Raw genomic sequence first — 18,846 nt, 5'->3', positions numbered from 1 at the left:
TTAGATTTAACCAATGTTAGGTATAAAAGAGTTAAATCTTCAGCTACTGTTAACTAGAATAAAGGATCAAAGACCTTCCACAGTGATGCCCATGTGACTCGGCAGAGCAACACTTTCTGACTCAGTGAGAAACTAGTCTAATATTTCCCATCTTCCTGCAGGTTCTCCTAATCCATTTTAACCAAGCCGTGTCCTTTTGTGGATTTTTAATTTGGAAACTTTGCATTCCAAAACATAGACTGCCTTCAGCTGAACAAACACTATTTTTTTAGTGTGAGATCGTAGTGAAACTAGATGTAGTGAGAAAAGTGTTACTGACTTTGCCCGTGGTTGTTGAAGTGAGTGATAGGTTTGCATCTGAGGGAGAATTTTTCTGGATGGATAATTGTCAGGTGTGGAAGTAAAGGTCAGAACGGGATGTCTGTGCTTCCACCCAGCCGTGTGCTTTGGGCAGGCTTTGGGCCGTGGGTGTTGGGAGGAGGCTGGTTGTGTGCCAGAGCTGTTTGTGCACCAAGCACTGTGTGACCACAAAACCTTGAGGCCCTGCAGAAATAGTCTGGTGACATCACTGCAGAGTGACAGGAGTTTGTTCCCTTATCAGTGCTTACGTGGTGAGTTGCTCTGACTTTTTGCAAGGAGCCTGAACCTCCACTTTCAACGTGCAAAGAATAACTTGGGCCAGGGCTAAAGCAGCAGTAAATTAGAGGAGTGTGAGTTTGCAATCATACCCTCTGATCATCTCTGCCACGGGAGTCTAGTCAAAGATTCCCAAATTGTGGTGTGGTGTGGTGTGGTTTGGTTTAGTTTGGTTTCTTAATGATGAATGACTTCATCATCCGTGAATGAATCGAGTCAAATGTAGGACAAATAGTGAGACACATGAATGACTCTTATGACATTTGCAGTGTCTCAATGGTTGCTGGTTTATTTAGGTGGTTTCTAAGTCTCTTTGGAAAGACTGAGAATGACTAAAAGAAGGGGGAACCATTTCAGAAGTATGGGAGTCCATGGTGAAGGTATTGTGACAGTTAAACCTTCCTGGGTTTAAATATTTGTCATTATGAGCAACTCAGTATTGGTTATTTTGTAAGATCTCGGTTCCAGGAGACTCTGTAGCCACAAGGCCAGAGGAAGCTGGATGATGTATCGAACACTGCATTCCCTTTATGGCCAAATACCTCCTGGTGCTCCTGCTGGGTCTTCATCAGCCACTTCTGGGCTTTCAGTTCTTATCAGCAGGCAGCAGGACTGTTCTTCTAAAGTATCTGTGAAGGTCCTGACTTTGAAAGGCACCAACCCTCAGATGCTCCGTGTGGTTCTGGTGCATCCACAGTGCCTTTGGCCACAGCTTTCCAGGGAAGGGGCACTGCTGGAGGCACACAGGGCACTGCTGTCCCTGTGCTGTAATCACAGGTCTGCCAAAGCCACTTAAAAATAGGGGCTAACATTTCTGTAGGTAAATGGTCACCAGCGTAGGAACCTGTCCTTAGGACTTGGAGAAGTGCCCCAGTTCGAGCCACTGGAGATGAAGTCATTATAATTTTGTACAAATTGATGTTTGCAAGGGCTGGAAATACTCTGCACACACTGGCCACTCCAGGCATTGGCAGGACCAGGGAGAAACTGGCTTGGCTTAAACAAGAACAGAGGCAAACTGGGGGGGAACCTCTAGCAGCTGTGGTTTTTTAATTACATTTTGTTTTGTGGGTCTTTTTTCCTCAAAATTACATTACATTTTCTCTTGTCTGGTTTCTTCTGCACACATGTTCATTTGCTTTGAGTGGAGTGCTGTGTTCTTTCTCAGAAAGCAACCCAAGATTCCAGCATCAAAGATTCCAGCAGGTAGACCCTAGGGTGAGATTCTCAGCTAGGTAGGCTGGGTTACAGGAGAGCTCTCCTGAGGTCATCCTGCAGCTTCATGCCTTCTACTGTAACTTCTACTGTGTTTTCAGATACGTTTCCTTTTTAAAAAAATGCCATTGATTTTTATATAAATTTGTCTCCAGGACAAATTTTACAGGCTATTATTAAAATAAAACATATACCAAACAGGTGCTATACCTCTTTTAGAAGTTAATATCCCCGGACCTTTGTTTTATACTCGATTACATTTCATAGCTCTTTCTATCTTCAAAACTAGTGCAAATTTTTGATCAAGATTAAGGCTTTCCAGCAATTCAGATGGTTCTGATAATGGTCTTGGTTTAAGTGTAGCATTAAGTGCTCCTCCAACTGTTTCTCCTGTGAAGAAAAACGTCTCTGCTTTTCAGAAACTGCTGAGCGTCTCTGCAGAAAGGCTGAGAGGAACCTGTGCCCTGAGTGACATTCCAGTGCAGCCCTCAGGGAGCCAACCTGTGCAGATAATCTAGCCCTTAATCACGGTTAGACTGTAGTATTTACTAGCAGTTCACAGATTGTGGTCAGTAGAACAAGGCATTCATTTCCTCCCGGGTAGGCAGCAGCGATGCACACGTTGCCGGCTGGGTTATTCCAGGAAGCGCGCGGTGCCGCACACAGACATCGAGCTGGGGCAGCTCAGCCTGGCAGCATCACAGGTTGTGGAGCGACAGTGGTTAGCACAGGGCAGCCTCTCCCCGGCCCCTGCACCAAAGCTGACTCTCATGGTGCCACACAGACCAAAACCTCTCAAGGTTTTCTCTTTTCAGGACGTCCGCGGCGTTGAGCCGCCAGGCAGATGCTCTGGTTATCTGGGGAGTCCCTGTCTGTGGCACACAGACAAAAATGCTCTGGCAGACAAATCAGCGAGGAAATTAATTTTCTTGTCTTCAGCAAACAGTGCTCACCATCAGCCTGGACAGATCGAATTTGTTATGATAGCAAAACAAGTTCTATGGAAACCATTGTGAGCCCCGAGTGAGGCTGCCCAGGAGAGTTGGGGAAAGCCGCTTTTGTTTGTTGTGCTTGGCATCATTTTGCTTTGGATGAAGATGCTTTAATTTTGTGGGGAGACCCAAGAGAGCATTCCTGTTTTTCCATACCAGAAAGCCTTCCAAGCTGGCATAAACGTCCCCTCTTTCCAGCTGCTCCTTTCCAAACACACTGTGCCTCCTAAAGATAGTCTTTACAGTGGCTGGGGCTGGTGGAAAACATGAAGCCTGCATGGATTAGCAGAGGAATTCATTTGGGCTGACGAATTGGGTTTCCCTCTATAAACAGCACTAGTGTTTTCATCTTCTGGACAGCACAGCAAACTTCACGTCCTCCTGCTCCTCGCCCCGTCCCTCCCGCCCTGTGCAATGCCTGCATCCAGCCATGGGGAAAGGCACAGCAAGGCCTGCTCAGGGGGGATGGAAAACGTGTCCAATGAGGTGTTTTCAGCTATCTCCCCTCTCAGACAGGTTTTTTTTTCCAACCCTTAAAAGAGGCAGTAGAGTTATTTTGTTGGTTTTTCCCAGTTTATTTTTCTTTCCAGGTAAAAGGGAAATTAAAGTAGTCCCTTCTCCACTGGCTTAGTGACATTACAAGCAGCCCACACTATGTATTCTCTTTTGTACTTTAACTTCAGTACAATGTGCTTATCATTCACAGGAGTTAGGGATTCTTTAAAGAGGATTTTCCCTGTCTTTTCCAATCCCAGGGCTTTGCACAGCCTTGCACAGCATCACTGCCTCCTGGGCCCATCCTGCCCCTGCCAGGAAAGCACCCCCAGCACAGCCCTGAACACCTCTGCTGCTCTAAATACACTTTGGTATCCCTTATAACTTGTTTCAAAGCTTACTTGGTAAATATAATCATCAAGGGTTATTAATAACCCAGTATTGTTTCCATCACTGCTTAGGAGGGGAAACACATGTCAAGGCCAGTTACTTGATCAGGCTGGATTTAGTGGTGTTTTGTATTTACCTGACTGTTCAGAAATGGATTTTATCCATGTCACTGAGTAACTGAGCATGGAATTAGAGTTATCATGGATAAAAATGGGGGATTTGGGATTCAGCTGTTAAAGTCAAGAATTATTTAAGTAATAAAGCCTTGTCCCTTAACTAATCACCATGTTTTCACATATATAACCCACACCCCATTGAAAGTTTGTTCCTTGGAAATAAATCTCAGCGAGCCCCCACCTCCTCATAACACTCTTGCAGTCTCTCCTGCCCTTTCAAAGCAGTCTGGTCCAGCCATTCCCCACCTCTAGCAGGGATGTCTGACCTGGGATAGAGGGAAAGAAGAGGGGATTATTGTGGCTGAGAGAGAGAGCAGGCAACTAGAACAAGCATGGGAGGAGCATCCTGGAAGTGCAGGAGTAAAGGCATTAGTTAACCCTCATTCATTTATAATCTGCCCTGTTGCTGAATCACAGTCTTTTTAATAGATAACATTGATTATACTCATGACAATATGGAATTTAAAAAGAAAAATAACAAAAAACCAGAAAACCTGAAAGTGAATAGCAATGGAATTTTATTGATTGGTTTAACAAAAGTGTTCTCTCTGCCACATCATTTGATTTAGATACCTGCTTGTGCAGTTCCTGATTTCCACACTCAGCTGGTGTGATTGCAATAGAGTTAAGGATTCCTATTCTTATTAGAGTGTTGAGGAGGCTGCCCAAGGGGAGCCCCAGGGTGCTCTCAGGGGATGAGATGCTGGCCAGGACATGGGCTTTCATGTCTGGTTGCTTTAGGCAGGCTCACTGGCTGCCAGGGGTTTGCAGCTGGAGCATCAGCCACACTGAACCACACGAGGAAAACAAAATGCAGCAGATTTCCAAAATACTAACAGCTGGATGCAGATGACATTTTTGAATCAAGAGAAAAAAAAAAAAGAAAAGAACCCAAAGCAAAGCAGTTGCTCTCGTGTTGCTCTCTGGCCCATTCTGATGCTGTCCCCACACAGCTCAGGGCCAGGCTGGGGCACAAGTCAGTGAAGAAGAAATGCAGCTGGGGGGTGTTTCTGGGGCACCTACTACAGGTGGTGAGAAGAGGAGAGTGCCCACTGGAGGCAGTCACACCCCTTGAGCCACAAAAATTGCCTCTCTTTGTGGCCAAAAGGTTGCAGCTCTATCTGTCCTTGTTGTCCTTCTGATCTGAGCCAGGATGAGCAGTGACCAAACCCTCTCTAGAGACTCTGCTGGCTGTTGCTGTTGACAGTGGTGATTTCCAGCCCAAATATAGGCTGCAGAATTATTTTCAGTGTTGATTAGTCATGTTGAGGGGACCCCGAGGAAAGCCCCGTGCTGTGACCTGTGTGTGACACATCCAGGGAAGAGCACAGTCCCACCCCACCCCCTGTGCCACGGTCCCCAGAGGGATGTTGGCTGCTGGCTGGGCCATGAGATGTAACTGAGTTCTACTTGGCAGGGCTCTCCCAGGGTCACTGGTTGCTGTCAGCTCAAAATGGGGGCAGTTTCAGTTCTGTGATGCTCCTTCTCCCCTCTCCCAGTGTCCACTGTAGCATAAACTTGCTCTGAAGTTACCAAGGCTTAAACACCCATTTAAAACTTCAGCCATCAGACCTGCTCCAAAGTCCTAGAGCAGAGATTATGGCAGTGCTGTGCAGGGTCACTCCTTGATGAGGATGATGGAGAAGTCACATCATGATGTTGCAGCATCATTCCTCATGGCAATGCTTCAAGGAACATGTAAGCAGTCAGTATTACCTCCCCACCCATGAGTCAGCCCTTAATAGTATAAAAACCTTCCCATCTCTACTTGGCATCCCAAAGAACAACCCCTAGTTGTGATTATAGGACATCTTCTATTGGTGTTCCCCAAGATTTTTTCCATTTCCTCTTTCAGGGACATGTTGGGTACAGATCCCAAGAGGTGACGTGTGCTTGTCTCCCGTTGTATTGGATATTTTAAAAAGTGGCTAGATATCTAATCCACAGACATTTAGTTGAGAGCTGGCTACCAAAGTACCTGCAGAAATCTGATAGAGGATGTCCGGTGGCTCCATATGGTTTCACTACACTGTGTGTTAGTTGGGGTATTTTGTTCCTGTTGGCAGCCACTCTCCTTCCAGGACTGCTCAGAAGGAGTTATGGTGATCTTGGCCTTCAGCTTTGCTACTGCTGTGTCTTCCAGCTGTCTGTGGCTAGTTCCCCAACTGCAGGACAAACAGTATTCCCATTCAATCCCTGTTCCTGGCCGCAGGGATGGCCTGCCAACTGCTGCTGAATGTGTGCTCTAGTCAGATGAGATCATATCAAACGTAAGCAAGTTTTGTCTTTATTTTAGGCAAGAGGGTGTTTTATCACGCTGCGGTTCCAAAGCCTTCATTGTTAGGTTGGAATTCACCCAGGAAGTGTAGCAATGGATGGTTAAATGCAAAGTAATAGGTTCAATATGAGCCACAAGTACAGAGCTTGTGAGCTGGCTGTGCAAACTCGTGTGGAGAGGAGAACGTTGTCATGCAGCTGGTGAGAACTTGGGAGTGATTTGGATAGTCTTGCCAGGTACTCACAGCATCTCGCACTGTGCCCCTGAGACACTGCCATGAGCACAGGATTTTACCTCCTGCCTGGGCTGTGTGGGGATGCACGCAGCCCTCAGACCTCACAGCTGGAAAATTTGGGATGGCTCATCATTAAATCCTGGGAAGGATCCCTGGGGCAGTCTCTTTGGGTGGTTGTTCCTACATCTTGATCTGGAATTGGGATGGGAGATCTGGAAGTAATTGAGGGCTGATTTCTGAACAAATGTAGGTTTTTGCTGTTGTGGTGAGGTTGGAAATTGCCCAACCTCGATAGCACCGGCTGCACTTCAGCTGAAGGGGAGTTACCCCACAGCTACTGGACATCAAGGGGCTCAGTTCTAGGTCTGGTAATTGATATCTCCTTTTCCTTTTCCTTTTCCTTTTCCTTTTCCTTTTCCTTTTCCTTTTCCTCTTCCTTTCCTTTTCCTTTCCTTTTCCTTCCCTTCCCTTCCCTTCCCTTCCCTTTCCTTCCCTTCCCTTTCCTTTCCTTTCCTTTCCTTTTTTTCTTTTCTTTCTTTTCTTTTCTCTTCTTGAGAATGAAAGTCTTCTTCTTCATGCCATTGATGCAGATTGAAAGTTTGAAGTCTTTGGATGATGCATATACATTTTTCTTGTTCTCTCAAGCTACTTACTGTCAGATGTTCCTGGCCTTCTTGAGGTGAGATGCAAAGCCAGTTGCAGTAACTGCTCCCCATAGTCTTTTGCAGTCCTTTTTCTAGTTATAGGTGTCTCTTATAATTAGCTCTATCTCGTGGTCTCTGATTTATACATATACTCCATAGTATTATATAACATTTTTATTATTAAATTATTTTATGTTAGAAGCCCCAGCACAGATGAGAACTCCATTGTGGCAGATCCTGTGTTGACTCTAAAGGATAAAAAGCAGTTTCTCCCTCAAAGGACTTACAGTCAAAGTGCAAAATAAAAGCAAACAGATGGATGTGGCCAGACACGCAGTATCTTGTATGTGGCACCTCCTTGACATTATTAGATGTGAATTGTAACACTCTGTCAATAACCACTTAAATATTTAATGGTCTGGATTCTTTCCAGCTGGCTTGGGAGCAGTAACTGTAGCCCCAAAGTTAAGTGCTGGATTCCTATTGCCAGGACCTGTGGAGGCAGTTCCTAACCCAGGGCTCCTCAAACAGCCCTCCCCATGCCACGTCTAGGGCAAACGGAGGAAGAATCTTGCCCCAAACACTCCTTTGCTGAAGGATGTGGTGTCATGATAAAAAATAATCTCAGTGCAAAAGTGATATTGTGCGTTTCCCTGGTCAGTGTTGTGCCCTCTTGAAAATAAAGCACATAAGAAACCAATGCCTTCTGCACACTCTCTGGTGTGAAGTTGTTTCTTAAGGCAGAGTAATTGGAGGCAGAAGGATATTTGCATGCCTGGTCCAGAGGGGAGCTTAGTTTATTTGGCAAAATTGTTTGTAAGCCACTTGTGCATCTTCCCTGTTACCTTGGGACAGGGATTTTCTGCCGGCTGTTTTCTCCTGAGAACTGGGCTCAAAATTCAGTTCAAACATATTTGGAGGGAAACCTGGTTTGCTGGACAGGCCCAGGTTCTGCAAGAATCCACAGGCCCTTCGGTGGGGATGCTTGCAGAGTAACACACAGCAGAAGAGGCCAGAGAATTAGAGCCAGTGAATAGTTTTGTGGATTAATAGACATAAGCACTAGTGCTCAAGGGAGCTGCCTAAAGGGAAGGGTAATATGGTTTGTTTTCCCTTAATTAAATATTTGTTAAATGGTTTGTTTCCTCTCAATTAAATATTTGTTCTGGTCGTTCTTTTGTGACAGAAATAAAAAAGCAGCAGCTTTGCCTATCCTGTGCATGTTCAGCTGATCCTGAACATGCTGTAACTATTCTTCTGGTCCTACCCCCCAATTATTTCCTGTAAAAAATAGCTTTCTCCCTTCCATTCTCTTTTTTCTCTCTGTTTTTGAATCATGTTGCTGAATGACTCATCCTGCCTCTCAGTAAATAGGTTAAGTCCAGGAGAATGATGAAACTGCAGAGTGACATGTGAATAAATAGTGCTATTGCTCATGTGTTCTCCCTGATGGCAGTTACTGTTTTAGAGGCATTGTGGTGTCTAACACTAACTTCATCAGCTTTTAAACCATGAGGTGCAAGCTATTGGAGGGGGAAATTGTCACCAACCTCCTTTGGTTTTGCTGATTTTAATGTAAAAGAAATATATCTTCCTACCAAATGGCACTGCTTATCTCAGCAGTTCTGTAGCAAATTCTTAAGGCCCAAACCACACACGAAAAAACCAGATGCAAGCAGAGTTCACCCTTGTGCTTTGCAGCAACACCATCAGCTGCCACAGAGTTAAATCAAGAGTTAGGAGACTCTTGCCTTGTGTTTCTTAAGCTTCAGTCTATCAACCTAATATTTCTGTATTGCTTTAGCCAACTAATGTGGTCTATAAAATGAACTCCATCCCCTTCTGGTATAAGTTTTTGTGTATTTACTTATCATGCACTCATTCTACTCGGAATATTTTACTTGGTCTCGTTGCATGTAAACTAAAACTAAATACAAACTTCATCTTTTCTCAGTAACTCGCTAACTATCAACTAGAGAGAGCCAACTCCATGACTCAAACACGTGTCCCTTCCCTTGCAATTGCAGCCAAAACTCTCTGGCATCGGAGAGCTGCAGAATGAAAGTCATATCTAAATATATGTGAGCAGAAAGAAAGTCAGTTAAAAAAAGACTTTGTTATGGAAAGCTACTACAAACCAAATCCACGGTGGCCTGGAGTTCCTCATCACACCCAGGCTGAGCTAGTTTTCCACTTTCAAGGTACTCTTCCCAAAGCAGCTGCTGACACTCATTAGAGGAACTGCACAAAGCCAACTCAGCTTGTTGCAGTCCCTTTATGCCTCCTGTGTAGTGACTAAACAGACCTAAAGGGTTTATCTGATAAATAAACAGGATATTTATCATCATCGTAGCAAACAATAACACGAGAGCTTTTGTTCCATATTCATGTAGCTCCCAGAAAGGCCAGCACTGATATTCAGAGCCAGTCCCTTGTCAGGTAACCCAGGAAGGAGATGGGCAGCGCCTGGCACCAGATGCCACCCTGAACACCATCCCTTGGGTTTGGTTTCAGTATCTGCAGTGCTTGGACTGGACACAAAAAGGGTTTGGAGAGGGAGATTTAAAGAAACACCCCAGTTTGATGTGATGCTTCTTCCCATTCTACTCTAAGTACCTGAGATGCAACCCCTCTAAATGAAGGTCAGGAGTCTGACTGTGAATGAACTCCAAGGGCTGCCCACAGGGATGTGCTGAAGCCTGGTGGGGCAGGAGGGAAAGGGCATGAAATTGTTCCTGAAGGTGCCCTTTCCAGATTCTCAGCTGATGCTGGTTCTCCCTCCAGCTGATGTGTAGGCAGGCTTTGCACCTGTCTTAGGATCTTCTGATAAAAAAAATGATAACTAAATACTGAAATCCATCAAGCAAACAGCAAAAAATTACTTTTTGTCTTGCTGTTCCAGTCAACAGCCTGGAATTAGAAAGCTCATGTGTGTGTGCATGTGTGTCCTGCAAACATCACATAAGCCCAGTTTCCTGACTCATGGAAAAGTTGCCTCGAAAACTCATTGATTTCCAGTAGATTCAGACAGGGATCAAGTGGATTAAATAACCAAAAGCACCACAAATGGCACCTATCAGCCTTAGGATTCCTACATTCGGCTCACTTTAGGGCAACCTTTGGCACTTGTTTCTGCAGGAGAACATGTCATTTTTGAGCAATATCATTCTCCTGTATATTGTTTGCACTCATATTTCAGGCCTCTTACTATGGGGTCTCAATAAACTGGTCTTCCAGGGAATTACACAACCAGTTAACACCAAATCCTTTTCTTAACTGATTAACTGTGAAAGTCCTCTGGCCATGGAAGTGCAATGATTGTTTACTAATCACTTGCAGGTTTGGGTGCAACTTATTACTGATTTACAAGGTTGTAACCATTTGTGTAACAAGCTGAAGTGAAGCATGGCAGTGTAGTTGAGGCACCCAGCAGTTCTGGGCATGGCAGGAGAGCAAGCAGAGCTGCACAGGCTGCACCTCATCTCCACTGCTGCAAACTGCTCTGTTTTCCTTCCCTCATAACGGGTCACTTTGCTTTGTGTCACCGAGGAGAATTTGGCTGGAGAGGGAACTTCTGTCTGAGGGTAATGCACAAATAAGCAAAAACAAAGGGTTGTTTGTCTAAAAAGAAATTATTAAGGCTACCAGCTGTGTGGGGATACCAGTCCAAGCCTCCAGCAGTCAGTGGCACCTTCTCACCAGTGGTACCCCAGTGTCTTGTAGATCAAGGCGTCCCCAGGCTGAGGATGCTCTGTAGTCTCCTCACTTTAGGTGCTGTACAGCAAAGTCAGAACTGGTCACTGTCTTCAAAGTGCTCTCTGTCACCTTTGTTCACTTAACTTCCTAATGGAAATACTTAGGACCTGATTTGTAGAGGTGTTTAGCACTCCAGTGTTCACTGACATTTTTAGATTAGTAAATTAAATCGTTGTCTGTTGGGATTTTCGGAGTGCCTGAGTGAGCTCAGCACCTGGCTGTGGTACTTTGAGATCTAAAGGATCTGGAGTCCTACCTAAGGACTTGAAAACATTCCTGTAGGGGCTCTTGAAAATGACTGCTCTACTACATCGACACATAGCACAGTGGATATACTACACAGTATAGGTCATTCTGTGCAGGTCAGTGTCATGTCAGGCTGGTTTCTGTTAGCTAAGCATGGATTATTTCAATTCCATGAGTGTGACTTACACAGACTTTCTGCATTTTTCGGAACAAGACAGATCTGTAATAAATCTGGTCCTTCAGGGATACTTTGGACTCGGCCAGAGCCATATGGCAGGATGATCACAGAACAGAGGTTCAAACTCTGGAGTCCCACTGACCACTTTTTCCTGACATTTTTAAGGCAGTTTTGTAGTGGCTGTTCATCTTTTCTGGAAGTACTCTGACAATCATGAAAGTACTGAGAAAATCCTTAACATTTCTGAGGTGGTGTCGCAGAGAGATTTGTGTTTCAAGTACTTCCTCTGTGATGATTTTGATCTCTAGTGTGTTTAGGGCATTGAATTTTTTTTTTAGCAGAAATTCTATCTTTATTTTCTGCTCTTTTCTTACAGGCACACCCAGCTTCCTGTTAAACATTTTGGGTAGGATAGTACCGTAGGTACTGGTCATTTTATTTTTGCACCTCACTCTGGGACTGTACTGAGATATAGGGGAAGGATATTTAAATGTCCTGAGTGAAATCCAGATCCTGTGAATCCTGAGGTGTTTATATATGGATATCAGTTGGGACAGCCTTTAGCCAAAAATATGCATTTTTATTTAGATTTTGTTTTCCATCAGATATCTGGGTTATGTTGTTAAATGCACGGAGTAATGTCAAGGGGGTTTGAGTCTGTTGAAACTACTGTAGCAAAAATGGATCCTAGGACTTGAATTGCCACTTAGTTTGAGATCAGTAACTTCCAAGGGTTTGCTTAATTAGTGGAGATGACCTGATTCCTGTTGGGCTGGATGGTGTGGAAGAAGTTTATACACAGACTCCATAGATTACAAGCAGGACAGGGAAGAAAAGTTGCCGGGTGTATCTATTGACATTATTTCAGTAAGCAGAAAACCCTTTTCTTGATGTGTAATTAAATAAAGCTTTATGGCCAAGAACATCTTAGCAGTTACATGTCCCAAATTTCCAGAAAAAAAGCTTTTTTATTGCTGTTAATTTATAAAACAACCCCACACCCCCAGTATTTTTTCCCCAGCACAGTTTTTTGGGTTTAGGCTCCTTATGCCTTATCCACCAAAGTTTGTATTTAGCAGTCAATGAGTTGCTGTGCTCACATGTGCAAAAGCTGATTTTCCAGGATGCAGAGTATAAAATAGGCTGTGTACTGAGTGGTAGGTTCCAGTTTATGATACGTGGCTGCACAATCCTTGGGAGCCAAGTAAAATATTTCTTTTCTATATATAGTCACCTGAAATCCAGCAGCAGAGACACTTCTGAATCTTGCACTCAAAACTTAGTTTTTAAGAAGCAGTTTTTCCTCCTTAAAATTGCGATTCTTTTTTTAATTTCCACGTGGTTTTGCAGAAGTGCCAAATGCTTTCATGGTGATTTCAAACGAAATTTAAAGAGATTAGATAGGAAAAAATGAAGCAGAATATCTTTTTTTATGAGAAAAAAAATCACCTTATTTGTGTTTGAAGCAAAGACTGTAACTTTCATGATTTCTTTGCTCATCTTTCCTGTTCTGTAAAATTAAGGCAAAGTCTAATTTACACAGCCACTATGGTTAGATCTCTTAATTAAAAGGGACAGACTTTTGATTTGGCATAAATGTATTGTATCTTACTTGGGCCACTGAGGTGATAACAGACCTGACTTTTGCAAAAGGCAGTGACTAGTCTTTGACCTGACGTACCAGTCGCAGGGACCTCCTGTGCCTCTGAAGTCTCAGATCAAATTATCAGCATTTCACGTGTTTTGTCATCAATTTAGGAGTTGTAATTTTTGGCATATTCATTTTTAGATAATACCAGCCGAGAAAAGAGGGGGAAAAAAGTAAAATCTAGTGCTGGATCTGAGCAAACAGAAAGGTCAGCGGTTCAGTTCTGCCTTATGTATTGTGTGTGCTGAAATGTCCTTTTAATAAAATAAACCACAAAATGAAAGAGTAGCTGAAAGCTGTAACATTTGACCGTGCAACGTAGGTCAAAGGTTACCTTTTTTTCTCAAAAATGGTTTTGCAAATCTTTTTCAGAGCTGATAGATACACACCTTAGCTGGATACAAAACATTATATGAAAAAGAATGACTGTGATCTTTGATCCAAGCAATCAAAAAGAAAGGTAATTGGTATTTTTCTGCCTTTTCTCCAGCTGTGTGTTTCTCTTAACCTTTATTTATTTTTTTTTTTTCAATTAAAAAGTCATGCCCCTTTTTATTTGGCTTAAAGGGTTTAAAATCTTATTTAATTTAATTTTTTTTCGTTCTTTTTCTTCCCCACTTGTGAACCACAGAACTGTCCTGAAGTAGCTGGGGCCTGGTGGGCAGGGAAGGAGAGATGGGGCTGTGCATGCTGGGCTAGAGCATCCTGTCCTTCCCAGGCAGCAGCTGGACCCACAGTAGGACTGTGGTTTGCCTGGTCACGTTTTGGGGGCACACTACAAATCCAGGGTTCAGCTTTCCTCCCCAGCCCCTGTTATTCCATTAGTTCCTCCCCACGTGCCTTGTGTTTGCTTTGCATGTCAAAACACTTCTTGGATGGGTCAGTGGAGCAGACATGGACTATTGCAGGAATATTGCAGGATCCCTGCCCACTGCAGGGAGGAGCCCACTGGGGCTGAGCTTTGCCCCCTCTGATGAGCCCCTCACTCTTGCAGGATCCCCAAAGTAAAGAGGCTACAGACACCCTACTGCACCTTCCTTCTGGTGCTTTTTTTCATTTTACATGAGAAACAAGCAGCTGTAATTGTTTCAATGCAATAAATGAGACAACTAAAGTGCCTTATAAAAATGATTAACATGTTATCAGGTGAAAATGCTAACAAGAAAATTCAAGTTTTTACTTGTTTATATATTCAGAATATATTCCAAGTGCATCACTGCCATGGGTGTAGTACTGTGACAACATCAACTTCATTGGTGTTATTCCAGACAGATCCATGGGACAACACTGGTGGAGCTGTCACTTGGATGTGTGGCTGTGTGTGCACACAGGCAGAGGGGGGTGTGCACGTGTAGAATCAACTGCATGTATAGAATCAATTACATGTATAGAATCAGTTCCATGTACAGAATCAATTCCAGGGAGCCTGACTCTCTGCCAGCTGAACTGGGGGCTGTTTTCTGTCTCTGGACTACCCAGTGGAGCTTGGTATTTAATACAACCCACTGTCATCCTGCAAGTGAACACGCTCCAGATTTCTATCTGAGGGGATGTGAATTAGAGGCTTAAATGTCTTTGAGGCCTATAACCTGAGAGACTGACTCTGCCCCATCAAAGCTGAGCAATTAGGGGATCACAGACATTATCCCACGATTCCAGCAGCCTCTGCAGTGTCTGATGGGGTCTTCAAGCACCAGGGTCATTGTTGTGGTTGCACAACAGTAGTGTAACAGAGGATATGCTGAAGGGATTCAGGGCCAACCTTGGTCTGCATGGCTGATGTCAACTGTAATTTCAATATCCTTTTTTATGATTTAATCTTTTGTTATCTTAACATATGTCCTTGTGACCCCATTTAATCATTAAACATATCAATAGCTCCAGAGCAGCCACACTCCAGGCACCTTAAACAACAATATTTTATTTCTTAATCACATCATCTCCATTTCCTCTCAGCTAGAAATGAGCAAATAATGAGAACTGATACTTGAGCTACATTTTAACCATGCTACTAAAAAAAGATAGATGGGAGTAGAGAAGAGCAAGTTCAGCACATGATCTCGGCTTCCTCTGAGCTTTAGATAGGTCTCAGTTTGCCAATTTTGTTCTGTTGAAACCCAGATCTGTTGGATTATGCCTGGATCTGGATCCATGTGCTCCCAAATCACAAAGATGTGTGATTTCACTAGGCTTGGTCTGGAGGTGACTCCAAGCTGGGAGAGAGATACTTGCCTTGGGATCCATTCCTGTTACATTTATATATTCATTAGATTTAGGGACTCTGGTTGTAGATCAGGACTTTTAGTGCAGGGACAAGCACTGACTTACACCTTTCACTCAGAGCTCCTAGACTACTGTTGTCCAGCCTAAACTGCACCTGACACTCCCCTCTCCACTTGAGTTTAGGTGAAATTCAGGGTGACTACAGGACCTTCAGGCCAAGTGATCACTGGGAGCTCTTGTCATTCAGGTGTCTCCAACAGAAAACCTGTTCGAGCTCGCAGGGAGCAATCTCAGTCCTGCAGCCACTCCGTGGGGTTCTTGTTTCATGCTGTTCCCTGCAACCTTTTAGCTCTATTCAGAGTGCAGTCCCCCTATAACCTCAGCCCACAGAACCCACTGCTGACCTTCTGTTCAGCACACAGGAGGGAAAGTGAAGTTTGCAGGCTGAGTCAGCATTTGCCCACACCGTCCAGCCAGGGAAACAAACAAATCTGGACCCCTCAAAAGCCTGTAGGTTTAGTAAACTCAATTATCTGTTCATGTTTCGCTTGTATTTAACCCTTCCTAGATATGATTGTTGGCTCTGATATTTCCATTATTGTATTAAATAAAAGGAAATTCATATATGATATTTTTGGTACACTGGCTGCTCAAACAAACGTGTCGATAAATAAATCAGCCTCCAGCCTCAGCCCACTTGTTTTTAGAAAGGAAATGACCCTGTAAGAGTGGGTGCCCATTTCTTTTACCTCACTGCTATTTTTAGCTGAGGCTGTGAAAAATTTCCATTGAAGACCTGCTCCTCTCATTTCCTGGGTAGAGCAAACAGGAAGCTCTGACTGAGCTGGAGGAGGTTTTGGCCTCAAAGTGGACCAACCTCACCTCCCTCTGGTTGCTCACTTGCACTGCAGAGCAGCACCACACCAGATCCCCACAGATGGGCTTGATTTGCAAGAATTCACCCCAGGGGCTGGTAGAAGCCAGCAGGTGATGGTGGCAGGTAGAATGTTGGGCAGCAGGAGGACAGGAGTTCTGTCAGCAAGGCTTTTTTTCCCCATGTCATCTCCAAAAGGCACCAATCTGGTTGAAATCAGGCACTTTTCCCAGCTGGAATTAGAAAGAACTAAACTGTGGGCTGTTGATGGTGGGATTTGTGAGCATGGAGAGATGGGAACTTTCTGCATTTAAGTTCTGGAGAGCACTTAAATTCTAGAGAGAGAACTGTTGTTCCAGGAGGTACCAAAGGGTGCTTTAGGCAAGTAAGAGAGGAAGTTAACAGGAGAGATTGGTTGTTATATATAACATATACTACTGGTCTGACTTTTTAAACAGAGAACAAAGTTTTTCAATGTCTTCTCTTGAGTTTTATTAACAAGCCTGTCCCAGCCTCTGACAGTATCCTGGTGGTGCATGGAAGTTGCTTATGCTACAGTCTACAAACAAACATAACAATGTAGAGCAAAGAGAATTTAGAGTGAGATTATCAATTAAAAAAGAAAAAGAAAAGCAAACAAGAACCACCCAAACACAAACTACACTTCCTCACCTGAATTGCAGTCTCTGTGTTTTCTTCACTGTTCACTGTATTTCCTCCAAACTTGGCCTTTTTTCTCTTCAAAATAATCTTATTTCAGCCTAGTGAATGTGTTTAAATGCTTAGAGACTTCGAGATTTTTCTTTTTTCCCTCGGGTAAGGGCAATGTCTGTGCCAGAGGGCAAGTGTTGTGTGTGTGGGATGTGGCAGGTACTGGCTTCCCAGTGCAGCCTCTCAGGTGTGTTTTATGGTACTTGAAGCTGAACACAGTGTAAACCCCCTCTCTCCACTCCTTCCCCCTTGCCTTCCAAAAATGTGTAGTCTGGGTAAATAGGACTAAAAGTTTTAGGCTTTAATGAAATTATGTTATGAATGGAGGGGATGTTTTCAGCTTGACAGCAAACTACCCAAGGATTGCTTTTACTTTCCACTTGTCCTGGGTTTGAAAGTGCTTTAACATTTCCTCCTCTCTCTTTTATTTCACAGTTAACGAAATTATCAGGAAGGAATTTTCTGGACTCCCTGCCAGAAGTCAGACATAGAAGAAGAGATTTGTGAGACAACTTTTACCGAATCCTTCCATAACTGACCTCTTAGGTCCTTCCAGTGCCCCTGCAACCTCCAGCTTCCTTTACAGTTCATCTCAATGCAAGGAACAATGTATTGGCATCAAGTGACAGCCTTGACTAAGCAACTTGCCACCTCTCTCTGTAAACACCAAGAAGGACACCCTTCCTTTCCTCCAAAGATTGTATTGTTCTCATGTAACAGAGCATCTGTCTGAGGAAACACTTCAAGCCTGCTGCAAAATATCTATGTATTGATCTATCTTAGTGCTGAGGGAGAAGTGATCTGTCACTCCTGAACCACACAAAGCAAGGGAGGTCGTGCATTAGAGCTTATTTGGGTGGGGTGGGAAATGGGGGAAGAAAGAGTAATATATTCCATAAAAGAATAACATGGTTTGCAGGTCGCTAGCAAGGACTTGCCCTCCAGGTCTCAAAGCCCTTCTGAGAAATTTTATTATTGTAGGAAACTGAGGCAACCCAAGCTTGCTTGGCCTTTATCCAACCTGGGATCAAAAGCCATTTTTTTCTGACTCTGAGCACTGTGATTGGTATTTCAAACAGTAAATGTCAGCTGAATCCAGGAGTTTTCTTCATTTTTCGTGTCAGACTGGATAGGAATTTGAAGGAGAGGGATTCTCACTGAGAACCAGTGAAAAAGAACAATTCAGCAGTTGCAACACCTGTCCCAAGGTAACATAAAGGCAGATAAAATAGAGATTAATATCTAGGAGTCACAGTAAATCTAAAGATTTTATGATTGATCCTTATTAATATTCAGGCAGTGTATGAACACAACTTAGATATTTTCTCTCTAACAAACTGTTGCTGTTTCTTTTCATGTAGAACCCGCTATTGGCCTGTAACTTGTCTGATTGTCTCATTTAGCAGCTGGAACATTTAATCACCCCAAGCTGCAGAGGAAAATAATTGCATCCTACAGAAGCCATACATTCCATAAAAAATATACGCTTACTTATACTCACCTTGTCTCTTTAGCTTTGCAAAGCTACCAGCAATCTCTGGAAAAGTTACATTTCCACGTGAGTTAGTATTTTGTTGTGTTTTGCTTCATGTGTTAGAATAGCTTGTGCTGACACTGCTTATCACAATACCAGGTAACCGCTGCCACCTGCAGTTGCACATCTACAAGTCAGAACACTTTGGAGTGTCAGTGCCTCCACAGGGGGATAAAAGGACATCCTACGTGGGTAATTGATGTGCAGTAAAAAACAGCCATAATATTTTAGGAAATAGGTTTTATAAATGAGGAACACTGATACTTCTAGGAGTGTTGAGCCTGCTCTCTATTCTAAAAAGCGCAGTGAAATTAATCCTGTTTTCGGTTGTTTCCCGGTAAACTTTGCTGAATACCAGCGTGTCCACGTGCTCACAGCAGGAATTACGTTATGGGAATGCAGCAGAGCAGCCCCAAAATTGGTTCCCTAATGGCTCGAGACAGATCTTGCACAGTCCCTGCAGAGTTTGTGCTCAGTCCAACCAAAATCTCTTTGTGAGTATTGAGTTTGTATTTTTTACCGCTAAAAGCTGGTGCTTAAAGTCTGCAAGGTCTTGGTGTTTAGAGTGGGAGGCAGATTTGGACCCTCCAGAACACCTGACCTGGGTCTCAACAG

The 18,846-nt window shown here is 43.6% G+C and overlaps 1 protein-coding gene across 2 annotated transcripts in view; it reads left to right on the top strand.

Moving 5' to 3' along the window:
- The window catches only part of NFATC2 (nuclear factor of activated T cells 2), an 85,084-nt gene extending 66,882 nt beyond the window's left edge, over positions 1-18,202 (top strand). For both annotated transcript variants that reach the window (XM_027646185.1, XM_027646187.1), the window contains exon 10: positions 17,133-18,202. In XM_027646185.1, the coding sequence (XP_027501986.1) occupies positions 17,133-17,188 (56 nt within the window). In that variant the 3' untranslated portion in view covers positions 17,189-18,202. The remainder of the gene's footprint in view (positions 1-17,132) is intronic.
- The last annotated feature ends 644 nt before the right edge of the window (positions 18,203-18,846 follow it).

This window comes from Corapipo altera, unplaced genomic scaffold (assembly GCF_003945725.1).
Source record: "Corapipo altera isolate COAL_440 unplaced genomic scaffold, ASM394572v1 64, whole genome shotgun sequence".
NCBI lineage: Eukaryota > Metazoa > Chordata > Aves > Passeriformes > Pipridae > Corapipo > Corapipo altera.
The sequence above is the reverse complement of the archived record's forward strand: the minus strand, read 5'-3'. Positions and strand labels throughout refer to the sequence as shown.